The sequence below is a fragment of the Vigna angularis genome, chromosome 1 (genome assembly GCF_016808095.1).
Source record: "Vigna angularis cultivar LongXiaoDou No.4 chromosome 1, ASM1680809v1, whole genome shotgun sequence".
Lineage (NCBI taxonomy): Eukaryota > Viridiplantae > Streptophyta > Magnoliopsida > Fabales > Fabaceae > Vigna > Vigna angularis.
Window position 1 is genome coordinate 56,325,171 of NC_068970.1, and position 19,063 is coordinate 56,344,233.

The window sequence follows — 19,063 nt, forward strand, 5'->3', positions numbered from 1 at the left end:
TTAGTTATTTAACAAAGAAGATTAGAAAAACGCGAAATAAATAAAAAAAAAGTATATATTATATTATTATATAATTAAGTCATAAATCTAACGCCGTTACTCTACGCTTTACATGCAACGTGGAATTAATCATACAACACTACTGAGGAAAATGAACGAAGCAATGAAAAATCAAAATCAAAATGTGAACAATAGAGCGCAATTCTAGGGGTTGCGTACCACCAATTGCAATTTGTTGTTCTCCACTTCATCATTTTCACCTCCATTCCCATTCTCGACGCAAAACGCCGCGTTTTGTTTCTTCTGCTTTCTGTTTCGGTGCTTGAACAAATAGATCAAGGCCGAAGCCACCAGCAGAACCGCGCCGGCCACGCCGCAGACGAGGCTCGCCACCGTCAGCGCCTTCCCCATGCCGTCTCCGCCATGGCCTCTGGCGGGATGCCACCACGTAGGTGGGGAGGCGTCGCCGGAGTTCATGGCCCGCGGCAATGCGACGTCGGAGGAGGAGGACATGGCCGGCGAGGAATTGGCGCTGTTGAAGAAGGAGCGCATCTCCGGTGAGGAATGCGCCCCCGCCGGTGAGAGTGTCTGGAAGGTAAGGCCATGTTCCGATGGCCGGAGCTCCCTGGAAGCTCCGGCGAGAACAACTCCGGCGAAGAAAACCAGGGCGAAGGGAACGGCCATGGCAAGTGAATTATGGTTGGAATAACTTTTGGAGGGACAGTGAAGTGAACGAAGCATATATATAGTGAGAGTAAGAAGTATGATGTTGAATACGATGTCGTTCAGGAATGATGATTAAAGTCAAAGAAGACAGGGTTTTGTCTCTGAGCCTTGAAAAACAAGTTAATGTGTTCTTCGTAAAATTTTCTAGCAGTAAAAATTAAGAAAAAAAGATTATAAATTAAAAATGAGTAATTGATTTAATATTATATTTTTCTTTCAAATCTTTACAGTGAAGATTTTGAAGCATTTAAGTCTGTGTTTACAATGTGTCGGAGGAAAAGGTAAAGGTTGCTGTTCGCTCTCGCCGCTATCTTCTTTGTCTTTTTACTACTCTTCACTTTTGTCTTTAAGTATTCTCGTGATGTTTTTATTTGAAATTTTGACTTCTTTTTGTTTTTCTGAGTAAATAAGAAAACTACATGGAAATTGCACATGGAGTAAGAGGTATATGGTTTATTTTAATGGGAGATGAAAATTGTTATTTCTTGCTCACTATAAAATAAAATTCAATTAAATAACAACTGTAACCAACCAAAGACAATCATTTAACTTCACCCATCGTTTCAACGTTTTCCTTTATATCTCTAACACACAAGTCCTCGAGTCGCTCACTAACATTTAAAAATCTTTTTTTTTGTCCCTAAAGTTTGAAATAATTTCAACTTAATATTCACCAAACTTTATCTCATAAAATTAACTTATAATCTAAAAATTTTATTTCACATATATTCTTTATCCAAATTTTAATGTGTGTCATTAAGTGGAATATAAAACTATTCGTTAGTTTCTGCTCATAAAATTCTAATTCTAAGTATAAAAAAGAAGTATAAAAAAATTAAGAGTCAATATTTAAAGTAATTTAAATATTTTTTTCTTCATTTTATCTTCTAAAAGTGTATTTTAAAGACAAAAAGTCATGTAATTGATTTTAATAATGTTTTTTAACAAACTTAAAATCAAAATATTAACTTTAACTTCAACTTTTAAATAATATGAGACTATTAGACATGACAGAAAAAAAAATGAAGTATAGAAGGTTTTTCAAAATTGAATAATATAATAATTTTATGAATATAGCAATATATTAGAGAATTGAATATCAAACATATGCATATATAGAAAGACGAGAGAAAAGAAAAACATGTGTATATTACGATGTGGTTATATATCTAATGCATGTATCATGTTGTATATAGGTTTTTGTTGATAGTATTATACATATACAAAGAGGGAGAAAAGAGTAAAGGTGAAGTGAGAGGGACAAGAAATCGGAAAGAAAAATTCCGAAGATGATGGCGGGTTTTACTCCTCTCATACAATTGCTTTTGTGGAGAAAAGTGGTAGAAACAAGGAACTAGGAATAGTATAAAAGAACAAACAAATCAAAAGGAAAAAGTAACAGGAAAAAAAAGACACAATCCATGTACAAGTAAAAAAAAAGACAGACTCCTATGTGATCAACTTTTGTTTGAGTGTAGTTAGTACTATTTTTTTCGTAGATTATATGCCTCATCTATAAAAGATATGTCTAGGGCTTTATTCCTCTTGGTCCTTCACTTACACTTTCATTCATTTTTCATCATGGATTCATCTTCATGCACCTTATCACTTTGCACAATAAACAATTCATCTATTACTTTGGGATGAAAAGAAAAAGAAATTAATGTAATATATGAAATAGTTTTTCTTTAATGTTAAAGGTAAAAAGTTTTACATTGTTTAATTCCATTTAAAAGTTCTACATTCTTTAATTCAATCAATTTTTAAGGATTTAAATAACAATACAATTTATGGAATTTATTACTTTAAGAAATTGAGACATGAAATAGTTATTATAAAATGTCAATTCAATTGATTGGATTCAACCTTATTAATCCTTAAAAATAATTAAATAGCAAGATATTGAAACCAAATTAAGCATTTTGAATTAGATTTGAGTTTTTTTTTTTAATTATACTATTTATATTAAGTGTGCATCAAATATTAATATTTATCTAAAAATTTAATTTTATATTTTTCTTATGTTGTCATCTGGTAAAGTACTGTTCAATCATTAAAAGAATTCTATACAGCCGTGATATGTTGGAAAATTAAACTATCTTCTAGAAATGTGGCTGCATGCTATTTTTAAGTTTTTATTTGCATCAAAATTAAAACTCTTGAATTTAATCATGGAAAAATAAATAAATAAGCGTTGCAATTAACAATCTTGTTAAATAATTGTTTAATATTTAATTTATATGTCTTTATCACATTCTACTCAAACAGAATAACTGAAATTATTTTAAAATTATTTTATTTTGAAAATGAAAAAGGCTCAGCCAAACTTTTCCTCTATTTATAATATAACGATAAGTTATTTTGAAAATAAATTAATAAACTACTTCATACATGTTATTTAATTATTTAAGTATAATTACACAATGTAAATTAGGGACGAAGAGTAGACTTGTTTTCAATAATATTATTCAAAAACTCATTTCAATTTTTGATAGAAAATCTAAGTATTTATATTTATTGGATATGGATAATACTTCATTTTTCTAATTGGATATGATACGGGATGAACATGTATATATTTGTCGCATTTTAATTCTTATACCTAATCTTGTCATGTTTCCATTTAAAATAATAAAATATTTAAAATTTATTAAATAATATACATATAATTTTTTTCATGATTTGTCTTGTTACATATCTAGAAAATCAACTTACATCTTCACATATTTTTATTCTTATCACAATGGTTGAATTAAAATAGTGTATTATCAATTATAATAAATCAAATAACTTTCATATTTCACATTTGAAAGTTTTTATTTTTTAAAATATTTTTATTTATTGTTTATTTTTTCATATGAAAATCTCGAAATTCTTTGTAATATAAAAAACTTGTTTTTTTTATTATCATTAATCATTAATTATTATTTTTTTTCATTTATAGAGAATTTATTTTTCTCTTTTAATTTTTTTAATTTTAAATGAATTTCAATAAATAAAAATGTATGTTGCAACCACATGTTAGTTTTTTTCTTTTTGTTCTAGAAAGGTATACGAAGCAATGCTGCCTTTCTTTTAGAAAATTCAAATGAAAAATTATTTTGGGTGATTGAAATATTAATTTTAAGGTTTATATAACAATATGTGTATTTTACATGCACATAATATTTAGTTACACTTTCAAGTCTTATCTTTTTAATTAGTTACTAAAAAAATTCACTTTACAGGAACCAGATTGATGAGTTCTGACACTACTTACAAAAAAATTTATTTAGTTACTATATTTTTATTAATTATTATGAAATGATTATTATAATTTATTTTAAAAATAGTTAATAATTAAAACTATATTTTTGAAAGAGTGAAACATGCTCAATTGGGTAGAGGGCCCACTTTCTACTCTGTTTTAACTAAAAGAACAAAATGATGCAAAAGTTGAACACAATCCATTTCCCAATAACCTACCAGTGTGCTAACAAAATATATTGGTGCAAAAAAATTTAAAAAAATATATATTGCTCTTCAGTCAATTAAATTTCAAATAACTTACAAATTTGACTATTTTAATCATTTTTATTAAAAAGTGTTTATTTTTTTAATTTTCATTCATTTTTTCTTATTTTATTTTATATCCAAGAAAATTACGTAAATTTTATTTCCATGTTCTTATATTTAATTCGTTTTTTAATCTCTTCCAATTTTTGAAGCAAAAAATAATCGGCAAGATGGAGACTGAAAGACAACAACAATGACCAGTATAATTAAATAAAAATAAAAAATATTTTGAACACTTAATGGAATATTTATTTTAATATAATGTTTTGTTTTCTTGTTTCTTGTAATATATATATATATATATATATATATATATATATATATATATATATATATATATATATATAAATAGTCTACAATGTCTTCATAGTGTAATTTATCTTAAATATATTTTATAATTTTAAAAAATAATTTGGCATGAGGAAATTGTTTTGAGAATGGTTATAGTAAAAATAAAATGAGAGAATCAATGACACAATCATGTTTTCACCAACCAAAATTCTTTGCCTAACAATACTTCAAAACCTACGAAAGCAAATGAAGGAGTTGAAGGTTAGAGATGAGAAAATGAGTTAGTTGGTTAAAAAGCAACATCATCAATTTCAATAAACCAACCAACACAAACTCATGCACACAAATTTAGAAAATGCATGCTACCTTTAATTATACCTTTCCATGTGTTGTATAATCAATCACCACATGAGCCTTCCACACAAATTTATGAATGCATCATCCCTAATTCAAGTGTTACATTATAAACTTTTATTTTATTTTATCATTTCTAATTAGAGATGATAAAATGGGTCAATTTAATTAGTTTAAATTCAACTCTACTTATTATATTAAAAATGGATCGATCAAACTAACAACTACTTAATAACGGATTGATTTTTACAATTTAATTTATCGAGTTGTCAGAATTTTAAATTAATAAACTAAAACGAATTTATATCAGGTTATTATATTGAAGTCAAGTTATTAAACGAGATGTTAAAATATATTTAAATAATTTATCACTTATTCGAATATAATATTTTTGTTTATAGTTGAATTTTCTAAAATATATCAAAATATATTTTTTCATTTGAATTATCAAATTGACCTACCTAATTAAACATTGTGTCGGATTACCAAATTAAGGAGGTCTTCTAATCCGTTTTCTTTTACTAGATTATCAGGCTAGTATGTTGAACTCATTTTTTTATCACCTTCATTTCTAGTATACAAGGGTTTATATTATGAAATTTTGTTTTATTTTATGTGACTTTTTGTATTATACTCTAATATTTTAAAAATATTTGTACAACTTTTACTTTATTATGATATTTTATGAAATATACTTTTTACTATTTTTTATTTTGTTTTTTTAACCTGGTAGAACTTGAAAAATGACTTATTTATATAGTTATTTCATTTAAGATTCAAAGTCCTGGACTTTATACTATAAAACTGTAAGTTTAACTTATAACCTGGATTATGATAAGATACTGAATAAAAGCCATGATTGCATCTTTGAATATTTGGTCTTTACTTTTGCATTACACACAAACTCACATGGAAAAAGAAGACCAAGTAGAGGATTTTCTTTTTATCAATTTCATTGTTGATTATAATTAACATGCATCGAATTATTATATGTAATAATAATAATTTTGATCGAACCTATAATTCTTAATAAAAACATTTATTTAGTCAATGATTGAATAATCTTATTTGATGTTAATATCGTATGAGGATTGCAATTTTTTATTTTGAAAATTTTAATTTATATATTTTTCAACTGCGCTGTTAATTGCACATAACAAAATAAATTTGTGTATTTGGATGACTATTATAATTGTTTTTGGTTCTTCAAATTACAAAAATTTAGAAAACAGAACAATTGTTTGTTCAACTTTTAATCTGAAGTTGGAATTAATCATGAGAATATTTGAATCAAATTCAAACATGCAGATATAAGGTTTGTTTTAATGAGTTTCTTTATTAATATTTTTATGATAGAAAATATGAAGAAAAAATTATATTTGAATTTTAAATAAATTAAAATTAATTTAATTAAAAGTTACCAAACAAAAATTCCAAGAAACATAAAAGATTATCTACCAAGTAACTTATTTGTAAGCTAATTTTTATTTATAAAAAAAGTTTTTCCAAATATAACTTTTCCTTTTCTTTATGATTCTCTTTTTGGTCTAATTGTATAACACCTTGGATAAGAGAAATCATTCTACTAACTACATATAATATATGATTTATGTATTACAATATTACTCATAAGATACATAATAACATTTTCATAGATATTAATGTATTCTAAATCTAGAAGAAATTTGTAAAACATAAAAGAAACTATACGCGACTCACTTTTATCTATACCACTCAAACTATCTTATTGATGAGATCATTACTTACGGTATCATTTGTTCACCTATAAAATAGGAAGTGTATAAACAATAACACACGAAAAAGAAAAGGTAAACTAATGATCATTTTTGTACATCCACAATACTTATAAGCTCACAATACGCAAAAATCACTATCTTGGATTCATAAAACACATATCATATTATTAGGATTTACAATATACTACTTCTAGACTCAAAATTGGATTTATGCATTCACTTGGACAATAGAAGTCATGCACGTGTCATGAAATAATGAAACAAAATATCAAGACCGGTCATACCAAACTGTATTGTCTTAACCCCACATAACCAAGGTAAGTTCAATTCATGGACCAAAAAGGAGATTCCACCACAAATCTTGTCATAAGAATCATTTTCAACTCTCACCACATCGATTAAAATATTGTGTGTGAGTTTGTAAATCTAATAGAATTTATGATGACTTCTTCCCTTTTCATTCATATAATTCACATGTCTAGGATTAACTGTCAAAATTTTAACTTAATCCAACAATTAACGAAATAAGAATCCAAAATTTTTTGAAATGACTCAGAGTAGGAAATATGAACTTGTGTACTGAGAGGTTGGCTCACCCAACAAGAAAACCTCCCCTATATATCTACCAAAACCTATATTTGACACTCGCCTAACGAGAAGCCTTCTTCTACCTCTATGCCAAACTCAATTTCAACACTTGCTCAGTGAGCGACCTAACGAGTTTACATAACCCAAAACTACATAAAAGAGGCTATTTTTAGCTTAAGTAGGAGTTTTTCTTGTATAAACAAAACAACTCATAAACAACACCGATTTGATAAAAATGACTTATTTGAACTAAAGATAGCCTATAACAAATGAATCTCAAATTTCACAACATTGGATATCATTTCATTAATTAACACAATTATACATTTTCTCAACCAATTCAGTCAAGATCAAGCAAGACTAATATACTAATTCAACCATCAACCCATAGAAAACCAATAACCAAATCAAATGAAAGTTAGACGTGCAAAGATTAAAATTAACTTTCCTTAATTTAATTATATTGACAGTTTTTGCTCAGATGCTCCTTAGAGCTCTATTTACCATAAGATGTACGAACTAGGCAAAGAAAACTCTTATTATAACTATATATATACCCACTCAAAGAGTCAAAACTACTTAAAAAAGACAAAAAGTAAGTTGACTATGTTCTTCAATCTCATTAAGTGAATATGTGAAATTTTAACAAAGAGAAATCTTAGGATCCTTAATCTTCAAAAAGATGAAGTTGAGATTATAAATATAAAGAGAAGGTAGAGGAAAAGTTTAGAAGAAAAAAAATCTAGAGAGATGATGATTTTTATAAAATAAACTTTTTTTAATAAAAAAAACCTATTTATAACCTTGACCTTTTATAATTAAAATATTATAGTATCATATTTTTAAAAACTATTACTACTTTTATACTATTTTCTAAATTATCACAAATTATACTTCTAAAAAATAATATTAGCAAATTTAACAATAACTAATATTATACAGCTTAATTTGAACAATTTATTTCAATAGGATCCTTTGGTTTAATTCATGAAAACACCATTTAAATATACTATTGTAAATAGACTATAATTACTTTTTATATCTTCACAATTTCTTACCACACCTCTTAATTATTGAGAAATAATAAAAATAATAGAAGGGAAATGAAATTATTTATTTGAATGGTTGAGATGACATTTGGGTGGAGAGGAAAGTTATCTGAGTCCCTTATAGAAAAATTATTTGCTACTAGTAAGAATATTTAAGAGTCATTGATTTCTGAAAGTTAAATATAAGGATCGTTATCCAAATAATATTCTTGAATAAAATTTAAATTATTAAGAATATATTGATAAATTTCATTGTTGAAAGTTCTAAAATAAATAATTAAAAATATTAAAAACACATTTTACCTTCTTGGAATGCTCATTCTGAATAACTTTTATTATGCAACTGCGTATAGTTGAGTATATTGAAATGTTTTGGGTGCAGAAAGTAATTTGTTGGGTGCATAAAGTAATGGGCTGGTTATTCTATTAAAAAGTAAAAAAAAAAATAGAAAATCTAAAACAAATAAAAAAATAGAAAATCTAAAACAAATAAAAAAATAGAACACCTGAAAGTTTATTAAACAAATAATAAAACATGTTTAAGATGATTGAAAAATAAAATACATGTAAAATTAAAAGTTAAATAGTTATTATTATTAAAAATATAATTACAATTCATACTTAAAATCTTGCGACAATTAATTTGTCATAAAATCAAAATTATCCGATGAGTTAAATTTACTTAAATCCCTGGATGACCATATATATCACATCTCTATTTTTAAGTAAATATCTCTTTAACCTTATATTTAGTTTTACTACACGAGATGTTTGGTAGTAGAGAAATTTTTGTTTTCAATAATTTCAAATTGGAGAATTATTATATTTAAATTTTTTCATTTTAAAAATTAAGTCCTGAGGAAATAATTTTTTTCGGAAATTATTTTCAATCAAGTTTTCCAGGAAAAGATTTTCAAGGAGATTCACGAAGGAATATCATAATCTAACTTTTCCAACATGAAATTAAATATATATATATATATATATATATATAATGTTACTCTTGTTAAAGTATTTAATATGATGATAAAATTAAAAATATTCAATAAAATAATACAAATAAAATATTTAACATAAAAATTATTTAAATTAAATATCTTTACCGTTTCTAATGTTGTTTAATTAGAATTTGTTTTCATATCAATTTGATATAGTTTATTTTTAAACTTTTATAATAAATAATATAATTATATTTATTTAACTTTTTAAGTTTAGGATTAAACTAAAAAAAAATGAATTGTAATTTTATATTAAAGTTTAAGGAATAAACCTTATTTAGTTCAATATATTTTTGCAACTACTTTATATCTTGAGCATTCATAATATAAGTTAGGTTTAAACACTCGGATCGTCTTCATATTTGTTGAGGAATCTCAAGTGGGTACTCGCTTTTTAAACTGTCAAAATTTGGTTTATATATTTGTAAAATTGAGTCAATTTTGCCATCTCCGTTAAGTTTTGACAAACGGCGTTAAAAAATGTGATCCACCATCTTCTTCTGACCCAACCAGAAAACGCGCTACCAAAAACAGAACCCACCAGGAACCTTCTTCTCCATCTTCGTCAACCTGCAAACTCAAACCAAAGCCAGAAAAACCTTAAATCCCAAGTCGCGCCTTAATTAGTTCGTTCTTTTGTTCTGAATAGTCACAGTCATTGCGGTAGAGAAACACAACCCAACCACTTGAAATTACAGAAAACAAAAGTCAACATATTACCATGTTGTCGAAAAATAGTTAAAAACCTTTTACAATGTTATACCATTCCCACAAATTCATAAGATTTTTCAATCATTCAGAAATAGAAACCCCCCCCCCCCCCCCCCCCCCCCCCCACCCCCACCTCCCCATTTTAAAAAAATTCAATTTTTTCAACTTCATAAGAATAACATCCACACAGAAAACATAATTGTGCAAGAAGAAAAGCAAAACCTGATCCATCCCATCAGGTAAAGTCTGAGCAACAAAGGTGGGGATCTCATCCATGAACTGGTCAGGCTTCCTAGAATGAAGGATCTCAGTGAAGCCTCCCATCCCAAATTGGGGTCCATGCTTGAATTTGTTGTACCAAAAGTACATCACTCTGCACTGCCACATGTTGTAGACAGAGTCAGAGGTAGTGACTGCAATGTGAAAAAGCCTCTTTATTTGGGAGGAGGATCTGTGGAGTGGCATCTTGATGAAGGGATCCACCGAAATGGAAGGGTTGAAAAAACCTTCACACCTTCTTCACTGATCCAACCTGCAAATAAGAAATTAATAACTAGACAAAAGGAAAACCCTTGAAACGTGAGTCGATCGCGGGAGCTTTAGTCACAAATCGAACCTGCAAATAAACCCTAAAATCCAAAATCGCAAACTTCAAATCAGCACCACCACTTCGCATGTCAAGAGCCACCATGAAAAATCATCACCAATCTTCGAACCTGGTAAGCAGTCCCACTACTCAAATTTCAAAATCCCAAGATTTTACTCACGAAAAACAAATAACTTTTTTTTTTATTTTGTTTGAGAAGGTTTAAAATTTGAATTTCGAATTGGGCATTGACTTGAGAGTGAGTTCGAGAAGAAGGGTTTTTTAGTGCAGGATTTGCCATGTCGAACCCACCCAGAGTCCGATCCATGAACTTTGCGGTCACCAACACCAACGCGCATCCAGTGCTCGTCCCAGCAAACAACAATGTCCAATGGCTCGTCGGGTTAGTGTGCAGTTGAGGAAGAAGCAGTGTGGAAAAATTTACTTTTCTACGTGGAATGGTTATTCAATAACCCATAACTCATTCAATTTAATACACAATGCCACACCATTTAATAAAAAATACAACTCAGCACCTTTCAACGCCGTCTATCAAAACTTAAAGGAGAGGACAAAATTGGTTCAATTTTACAAATATATGACCAAATTTTGACAGTTTAAAAAATGAGTAACCACTTGAGATTCCCCAACAAATATAAGGACGATCCGAGAGTTTAAACCTATAAGTTAAATTTCCTATCGGATCAATTGAAATATAAATTGATGATTAAGTTAAGACAAAAGTATTTTAATCTGAGGTTCTAAATGTTAAACTATGCACCTATAAATAAGAATAAAATTATATATTTAATTTGCCTTTAATTCTTAGGGTGTTGCTCCCTCCACCACCACCTCTTCTCCCTTCACCTCCTCAACCTTTTGCAAAAGTTTTTTAATTACAAAAAAATATTTTTTACTTTTAACCTTATTTATTTACTTTAAACTCAAACCCTATATTTTTATCCATTTTCACTTTTCACTCAGCCCCACCTCCCAACTCTCCTTCTCTCTTTTCAGATTCTCACCCCCAACTCCACCAGGTTCGTTTCTTCTCATCTCCCATCTCTTACTTCTCTCCTCCATATTCGTTTACATAGCCCCACCCCCAACTCTCTAAGTCTCACTTTCTCTCTTTCCGGACGACGGTGCGGGGAGTTTGCGGTGGTCATTCGGCGGTGCGACGGTGGTGCTTCGCGTCTTGGGTCTACGAGATGTTAGTTTTTGGATCTTCGTTTCTTCGTTTCTTGCTTCATTTGCATGATATTCTTAATTTTTTTTTATAAATGTATTGAATATATTGTGTTTGTTATGTGGTTGATGTTGTGGTGGTTTGTGTTTTGTCGTGTGTTTTTTGTTTTCTCTGTGTGTGCGTGTGTTCGGAGGAAGAAGATAACATGCCATGAATGGATGTCGCATAACGTGCAAAATATAGAAAATATAAATATAAACTAATAACAATATAGATCTTCAAAAATACATTATTAAAATACATCAAAAATATATTAAAAAATAATACATCAAAACATATAAATTACATTATTAAAATATCTCTAAAATTAATATAAAAAAAATCTAATAAAAATAAACTGAAAAATAAACATGTAATCTTTAAACGGATGTGAGCATCCGTGAGCGGATGTCAACATCCGTTTAAGGCAAAACGGATATCGACAACTATTTTTCCTTAAAAAGACCAATTTATAAGGAAAAAGACCAATTTATAATATATTAGTGTGTGCAAATCTCACCTTACTAAACTTTCTTTGACTAGAAATAAGACCAATTTATAATATATTAGTGTGTGCAAATCTCACCTTACTAAACTTTCCTTAAAGAACTACATAACTCTGAACTTTTAGACAGACGATTATATTAAATAATAATAATATATTAATTTTAATTATAAAAATAAAATAATAATCTTAAATTTTAAATTTTTAAAATATTTTTTTTCTATTTCAGTCAAATTACTCACAAATTTTCATAAACTTTGTTATCAAATCTACTGAACTTATGTTCAAATCCTTTGAAATAAAATTCTAAAATTCGTTCCCTGAAGTCTACTCAAATTTCCACTTACTCTCTTCAAATCTATCTTAAAAAAACACAAACCTACAGTTTTGTCCTTCTGTCTCAGATCTGCATTTGCTACATATCAAATTGTTGAATTACTAAATACTTTACATTAAGCGAATAAAAACATAATATATATATATATATATCATTTCGATTATTTTTATATCAAAGTTCTAATATATAAAATAATAAATAAAATTTAAAATTATGATTATAATTTTAAACTTCAAAACATTATTAGCATAAATTAAATAATATTTGAAATATTTTTTTAATATATACAAATATATTTATATAAACTAAAAGATATGGACTAAATCAATCAGGTGAGTGAATTTTCAATTGATCAAGTCAAGTCAAAGCAGATAAAATATAATCTAAATGTCAGTTTGGACTAAACGGAGTTCTATAAATCTAGTAAATGAAGTCTACTTTAATTATTTGACCAAAATATTGAAGTTATTATGAATCTTATGTTACTAATTGTGTTCTTAAAAAGGCAAAAATAATAATAGAAAAATTACATAGTTTATTATCGAAAGAAAAAACGTAAATTTGCATATTGGTATATTTTGTATTATGAAATGAATTTTTTATATAATAATAATAATAAGAATAAAAAGTTGAGAGGTTTGAAAAGAATATTGTTGGGGAAGATCCAACCACACATAGAGAAGAGAAAGAAAAAGGAAAGAGAAAGGAAGTATCTGTGGGGAAATAGAAGCAAAAGAAAGATGCAGCAGGATTTGGTGTGTGGATAGGGAGGGTCCAGCGTAGTAGCTGTGTACCCACAAACGCTACGCAACACAACACATTCTTCTTCACACCACCGCAACCACTTTCTCTCGACCACAATAATTCAACTTCTTCAAGGTTAATTTCCAATTCCTAAACCCTAATTTTCTTCCCTCCAATTCACTTCAATCAATCACCAACCAAATTCTCGTTTTCCGCTTTTCGATTTAATTCTCCCAACAATTATTATTTTCTCTGTCTTTTCTTCCTTTACTGTTTCTTGCTTTTCAATTTTCGCTGATATCACTCCAAGCGAATGTGTAATCACAAGAAAGGCGTGAATTTGTTGGGGTTGACATGCTCTTGGGGTTGTTTGTGTTTGCAATTTTTTATCTTGAGCTTGTGGGTGCTCTGTAACTAACCCAACTGTTATTTTCTCGCTCTACCCGGTTTTGCTTGCAATTTTGGAATTCTTTGTTCGGTTGGTTTGGGGAAATTCTCTTATTCAAATGTTCTGTTGTCGCTTTATTTGAAATTTTATGTTTCATGGTTGATTTTTCTTTATATTTTTATTCCTTCTACTCATGCTACAAGGGCCAGTGAACAACTGTAACAAATAGTAGCAAACTATTTTTATCGTCGCTTATTTGTGATCTGATCTCTACAGTACATCCATCTCTGATATGTGCTTTTGTCTGTCTTTGTTCTGCCTTTATGGTATATCCAATATGTAAGTTCAGTTGAAGAGCTATAAATCGTATATACTGTTGCTGTTTTAGTTTTCGTTTCAGCTTCTTTTACTCTGTTTTATCTATGTAGCTTGTGGCTGTAATACTCCTAACTTCTGTCTACAAATTCGGTTCCAGGTTTGGATAGTGTTACGCCCTACTCGAAACATGACCTCTGCTCACAACCTTACTGGTATTTTACATGAACTTGGTGCAGTTTACTATTTGTAACTTTCCTATTTATGACGAGTAGATTAACTGCATGTCCCAAGTTTAGTTAACAACATATGGAGCAATATAATTGGTGTTTTTGTGTCTAGTGGAATCGCTACAACAACAATAGCTCATCTCTGTCTAAGGAATTGTTAATGGAGAAGTTTCTACTAAACATTAAGTTGAAATTGGGAAAGATGAATAGCTACTGTTTTGAGTGCAGCAAATTTGCATTTAATATTGCTGTGTCATGGATTTATTCTTTTTGTGAAAATAACAAAAAAGGGTAAAAGAATACCTTTCTTAAAGAAAAAATGATAATTTTCAGAAACAGAAAGTTAGGATCTTTTCATAAAAACTTATGTTTCTTACTTACTGTCTAGTAACTTTTAATCTTTGGCTACAATTCATACAGGCAACTAAACTGGATGTTACCCTTTGTTTTATTAATTACCTCTTGAAAATTATTAAAATTATTAGTTTGCATTAAATGATATTGACCTCTCAGTATCACTGATCTACAACTCGCTGTCTTTGAGGTTGCCTATCTTTTAATCACACAAGTCATTGAATTCACACTCTTGCACTGAAGCTGCATAATATGACTTATTTCTTATATTCTTCTTTTGCTATTTATGGTGTGCTGTTTTTCTGAGAAGCATCTTTGTTTTGATGTCATGCCTAGGGACTGCAATCAACATTTCCTAGCTGTTATATTTTTAGTTTTTACATATGGTTTCATGCTATCGTTAAGCATTTATAAATATCGTATTTTAGCTTTCATAGTATCTCATTTTGTTATTTTAAAAAAATTTGAAACTTCTAAAATTCTTTAAATTTTAGTAAGTCCTGTAATCCTCGAATACTTTATCTTTGTTTTTAACTAACTCCTGCACTGGCCACCTTTCTGTCCTACATAATATGTTAATAAATGGCTTAAATATATTTTTAATTCCTCAAATTTGAGTTAATTTTATCTTTCAAATTTAAAATTAATCTTTTTAGTCCTTGTAATTTGAAAAAAGCTTGTTTATCCCTTTGCCCAATTGTCTTATGCATACATGTTGTCCAAAGGAGTACTTTGGAAGAAAAATAAACATGTTCTTAAGTATTTAATGATGAGATAAGAATGCAAAATCAAAACAGCTTGCCATTAGCAAATTGTTAATTATATATATTTAATATTTAATGATATTTATGGCAGATGGACTAAAAGAAACATTTTTGAAATTGCAGGGTATAAAATGATCAATTTTAAATTTGGAAGTCAAAAACACCTACTCCAATTTAAGAGGCTAAAAACATATTTAAACTGTTAATATTATTGCTTTGTTGTTCATTAGAGTAGAACCTTCCCTCGGCAACTCCAGTGTGCATTCTAGATTCTAAAATTTTATCATGTGAAAATGGTAAATTGTAAGAACTATGAATTTATTCATGTGTAGTGCTATACTCTAATACTGATACCCGTAACAAGCAAAGCCTAAATGTCTGTTTGATGTTTTCCCTCACTATGCCTCACTGTAGCGTGGGGAATTGTGAAGGGGTTTAAACTATGTTAACTATTAATATTATTCATATCCATCCACGCATTGTAATTACTCACCTTTTTTTATTTATGGTTTATTCATTTCCTGGTATCGGGTCTCCTTTGTATTTCCTTTTGAACTTTGTTTATAATTATCTGTTTTCTTGAGTGATATATTCAATTTTCCCACATTCAAGCTAATTATTTAGAGATTTATAAAGGCAATTAGTGTGCAGGAGTTTGTAGCAAGATCCCCGTTACATCACAGAGGAAATTGTCCTCCACCAAAAAAGTGCGCATTAGTTTGAGATGAAAAGAGTTAAATTGTAAGTTGTCACATGTTTAGCAGGTGACAAATTTGGGTAGAAAAGTTCACTTCAACTAATGTTTTTGACAATCTCTGTTTCTTCTGTATTTACAGACTCAACTGAAATCTGGAGTTTGTGTTCCATTTATGATAGATGTTTTTTGCATTCTGATTGTTTCACATGCATTATAAAATACTGTACTAGGTTCGTTTTTAAGATATTTTGTTTTGTTTTGGATTTAGCATCTTAGCTATTAATCCTATTGGAATTTTGAGGTTTTTCTTAAATTGAAGCATTTTACTTGTTCCTTCACTCTATTCGGAGAACATATTTACTGTCTGAACTTATGCAACAAAATGTTTATGCAGATAATGAAGATGAAGGGCAGCACCAGTCAGAATCCCAAGTGCAGTCCCCGTCTACAAATGGAATTTCTGATTCCGCTATTAGAACCCAGAATGTCAATGTACAGTATGCAACACCTGGCCAGCTTGGAGCTGGGCATGCAATGGTATGAACTTCGTCTCTCTTTGGGTTTCATTCTGATTGTCTTAAAAGAGACACCTTTCTTCAATTATTTGACGCCATCAGTCCTCATTGAATCTCATCCTAATATTTGATTAATTCCAGAGTTACTAAGGAATGATTTGTTTTTTGTATGGGCCATAACCATTAGATATCATCCAATTTGTCTTGCCTGTTGTAAGTATAAGATAGACACACGTTGCCGTTGTTTTGTCATTGAAGCAAATTGAATCTGAATATTATCAAATCATGATGAAAATTTTGCCCAGGTTTATTCTTCCTCTAATTCATGAATAAATTAGTATTTTTACATTACGTTTTATCCATTAAGGTGAGTCCCCATGTGCTACAACAAGCCGATTTCAAAGCAGCAATTATGTGAAAAGATTTCTGGATGCCATAGATTTATCGATCTTGTTCTAGTTAACAGAAGACTCAAGGCTTCTGGACTAGCAAATAATTATTCAATCTGAAGTTTTTCTTTCACATTAGTTTTCTTCAGTGGTTGTGTGTGGGTTATTAAGGTTGATTTTAAAGAAACCGTATCTTTTTTGTCATAGCTGTTGAGGTAAATGAATGATTTCCCAAGCGAATGCTTGTGTCACTTTTTATTTGGACATGATATTAAAGTATGCCCCAAATCACCGTTTTCGCTAGTACTGTTCTTGGTATTTTATTTTAGAATGAAAATGTTCTATACGTGTTACTGATTTATTTTACTTTGTTATATAATTGAAGGTACCACCTGTGTATCCATATCCAGATCCTTATTATAGAAGCATCTTTGCTCCCTATGATACTCAACCTTATCCCCCACAAGCCTATGGTGGACAGCCAATGGTTTGCTCTAATCTTTTAATGTTGATTCTGTTAATATTCTGGTGTCTCCTTGTATCCTTTTCTTATCCTCCAATTATTGAATCATGTCCTGTTCCAGGTCCATCTTCAGTTAATGGGAATTCAGCAAGCTGGTGTTCCTCTCCCAACTGATGCAGTTGAGGAGCCCGTGTTTGTCAATGCAAAACAATATCACGGTATATTGAGACGTAGACAATCCCGTGCTAAAGCTGAATCAGAAAATAAAGCTATAAGAAATAGGAAGGTATATCATTCTCTGCTTCTATATATTTCGTTCTAATGACACCAATGTTCTATTGTTGTAAGTTTCTTACTTGACTTCCTATGTAGAGGTACTTACTTGCTCTTGTCCTGTAATAAATGTTGCAGCCATACTTGCATGAATCTCGACACATGCACGCACTGAGAAGACCGAGAGGATGTGGTGGTCGGTTTCTGAATTCAAAGAAAGAAGAGAACGAGCATAATGATGTAGCATCAGCAGACAAATCACAATCCAATATCAATCTCAATTCTGATAAAAATGATCAAACGTCATCAGATAGGACATCCTGAAACTACAGAAATGTCAATATCTTAGACAGTGGGGGGATCGATTGTATGTGAGAGATCAATAATACCTGCCTTGGATAACCCACTATTGCTTCATTCTGGCTTTGTAAAAACACTCTAGGTTTTGTGTGGTAGGTACGTTAGGATGTGGCATGATGCAGGTAAAATGTAAATTGAACTGATTTATCAAATATTGGCCTTTGGTAGGTGAGATTTTTATGGTGAGCATTTCTTTTGTATTTGATACTCTAGAGAGATTAGATTGTCCGAAGCCATGTTTGGATGGATCATGTTTATTTACCTTGCTGGAGGCAGTTGAAGGAGTTTCAAGTTTCAACCATGATTGGTGATGGATATTTTTAGTTCTTTCTGTTCAGTAAAATTGATAGAAACATAAATAAGGTCAACATTTCTTACTGGTATTGAAGTTTATATCAATGTTTATTTTAAAAAGGGATGCATTTGAATTTTTTTTTTTAAATTATAATTCTCATAGAAAATTATATATATATATATATATATATATATATATATATATATATATATATATATATATATATATATATATATATATATATATATATATATTGCTATCTCTATCTGTAGACATTAATAAGACTGACTAGAGGTTTCTTAACGAGGAATGAGTGAAGTGAGTATTTTTATTGCTGAGTGCTCTATAATTTTTTTTGTCAACATAAATTATATTGAAAATAGACAAGAAATATGTCTACATAATTGTCTTGTTTTTACTAAATAATATACTATCAACTGAATGTGAATAATGATTAATTTATAGAATATTCAAGAATGTAAGTAATAATTAATTTATAGAATATTCAATTTATGTTTTGAATATATTGGATAAGGATAGGTACATAAGCTCATGATTTAAGAATCTGTATAGAAAGTAACTTGAATACTT

General features: G+C 29.1%; 2 protein-coding genes across 2 annotated transcripts; one reads left to right on the plus strand and one right to left on the minus strand.

The window, feature by feature from the left end:
- Positions 1-37: 37 nt before the first annotated feature.
- Positions 38-725, minus strand: LOC108340512 (uncharacterized). The gene has a single exon (XM_017577965.2). It carries the CDS (start codon positions 682-684, stop codon positions 205-207), a length of 480 nt encoding a protein of 159 aa, XP_017433454.1. The 5' UTR covers positions 685-725; the 3' UTR covers positions 38-204.
- A 12,611-nt stretch (positions 726-13,336) lies between these two features.
- LOC108322582 (nuclear transcription factor Y subunit A-7) lies at positions 13,337-18,478 on the plus strand. Its single transcript, XM_017554724.2, has 6 exons — positions 13,337-13,564; positions 14,293-14,347; positions 16,572-16,714; positions 17,467-17,568; positions 17,666-17,830; positions 17,956-18,478. Exons 2-6 carry the CDS (start codon positions 14,323-14,325, stop codon positions 18,139-18,141), a joined length of 621 nt encoding a protein of 206 aa, XP_017410213.1. The 5' UTR covers positions 13,337-13,564; positions 14,293-14,322; the 3' UTR covers positions 18,142-18,478.
- The last annotated feature ends 585 nt before the right edge of the window (positions 18,479-19,063 follow it).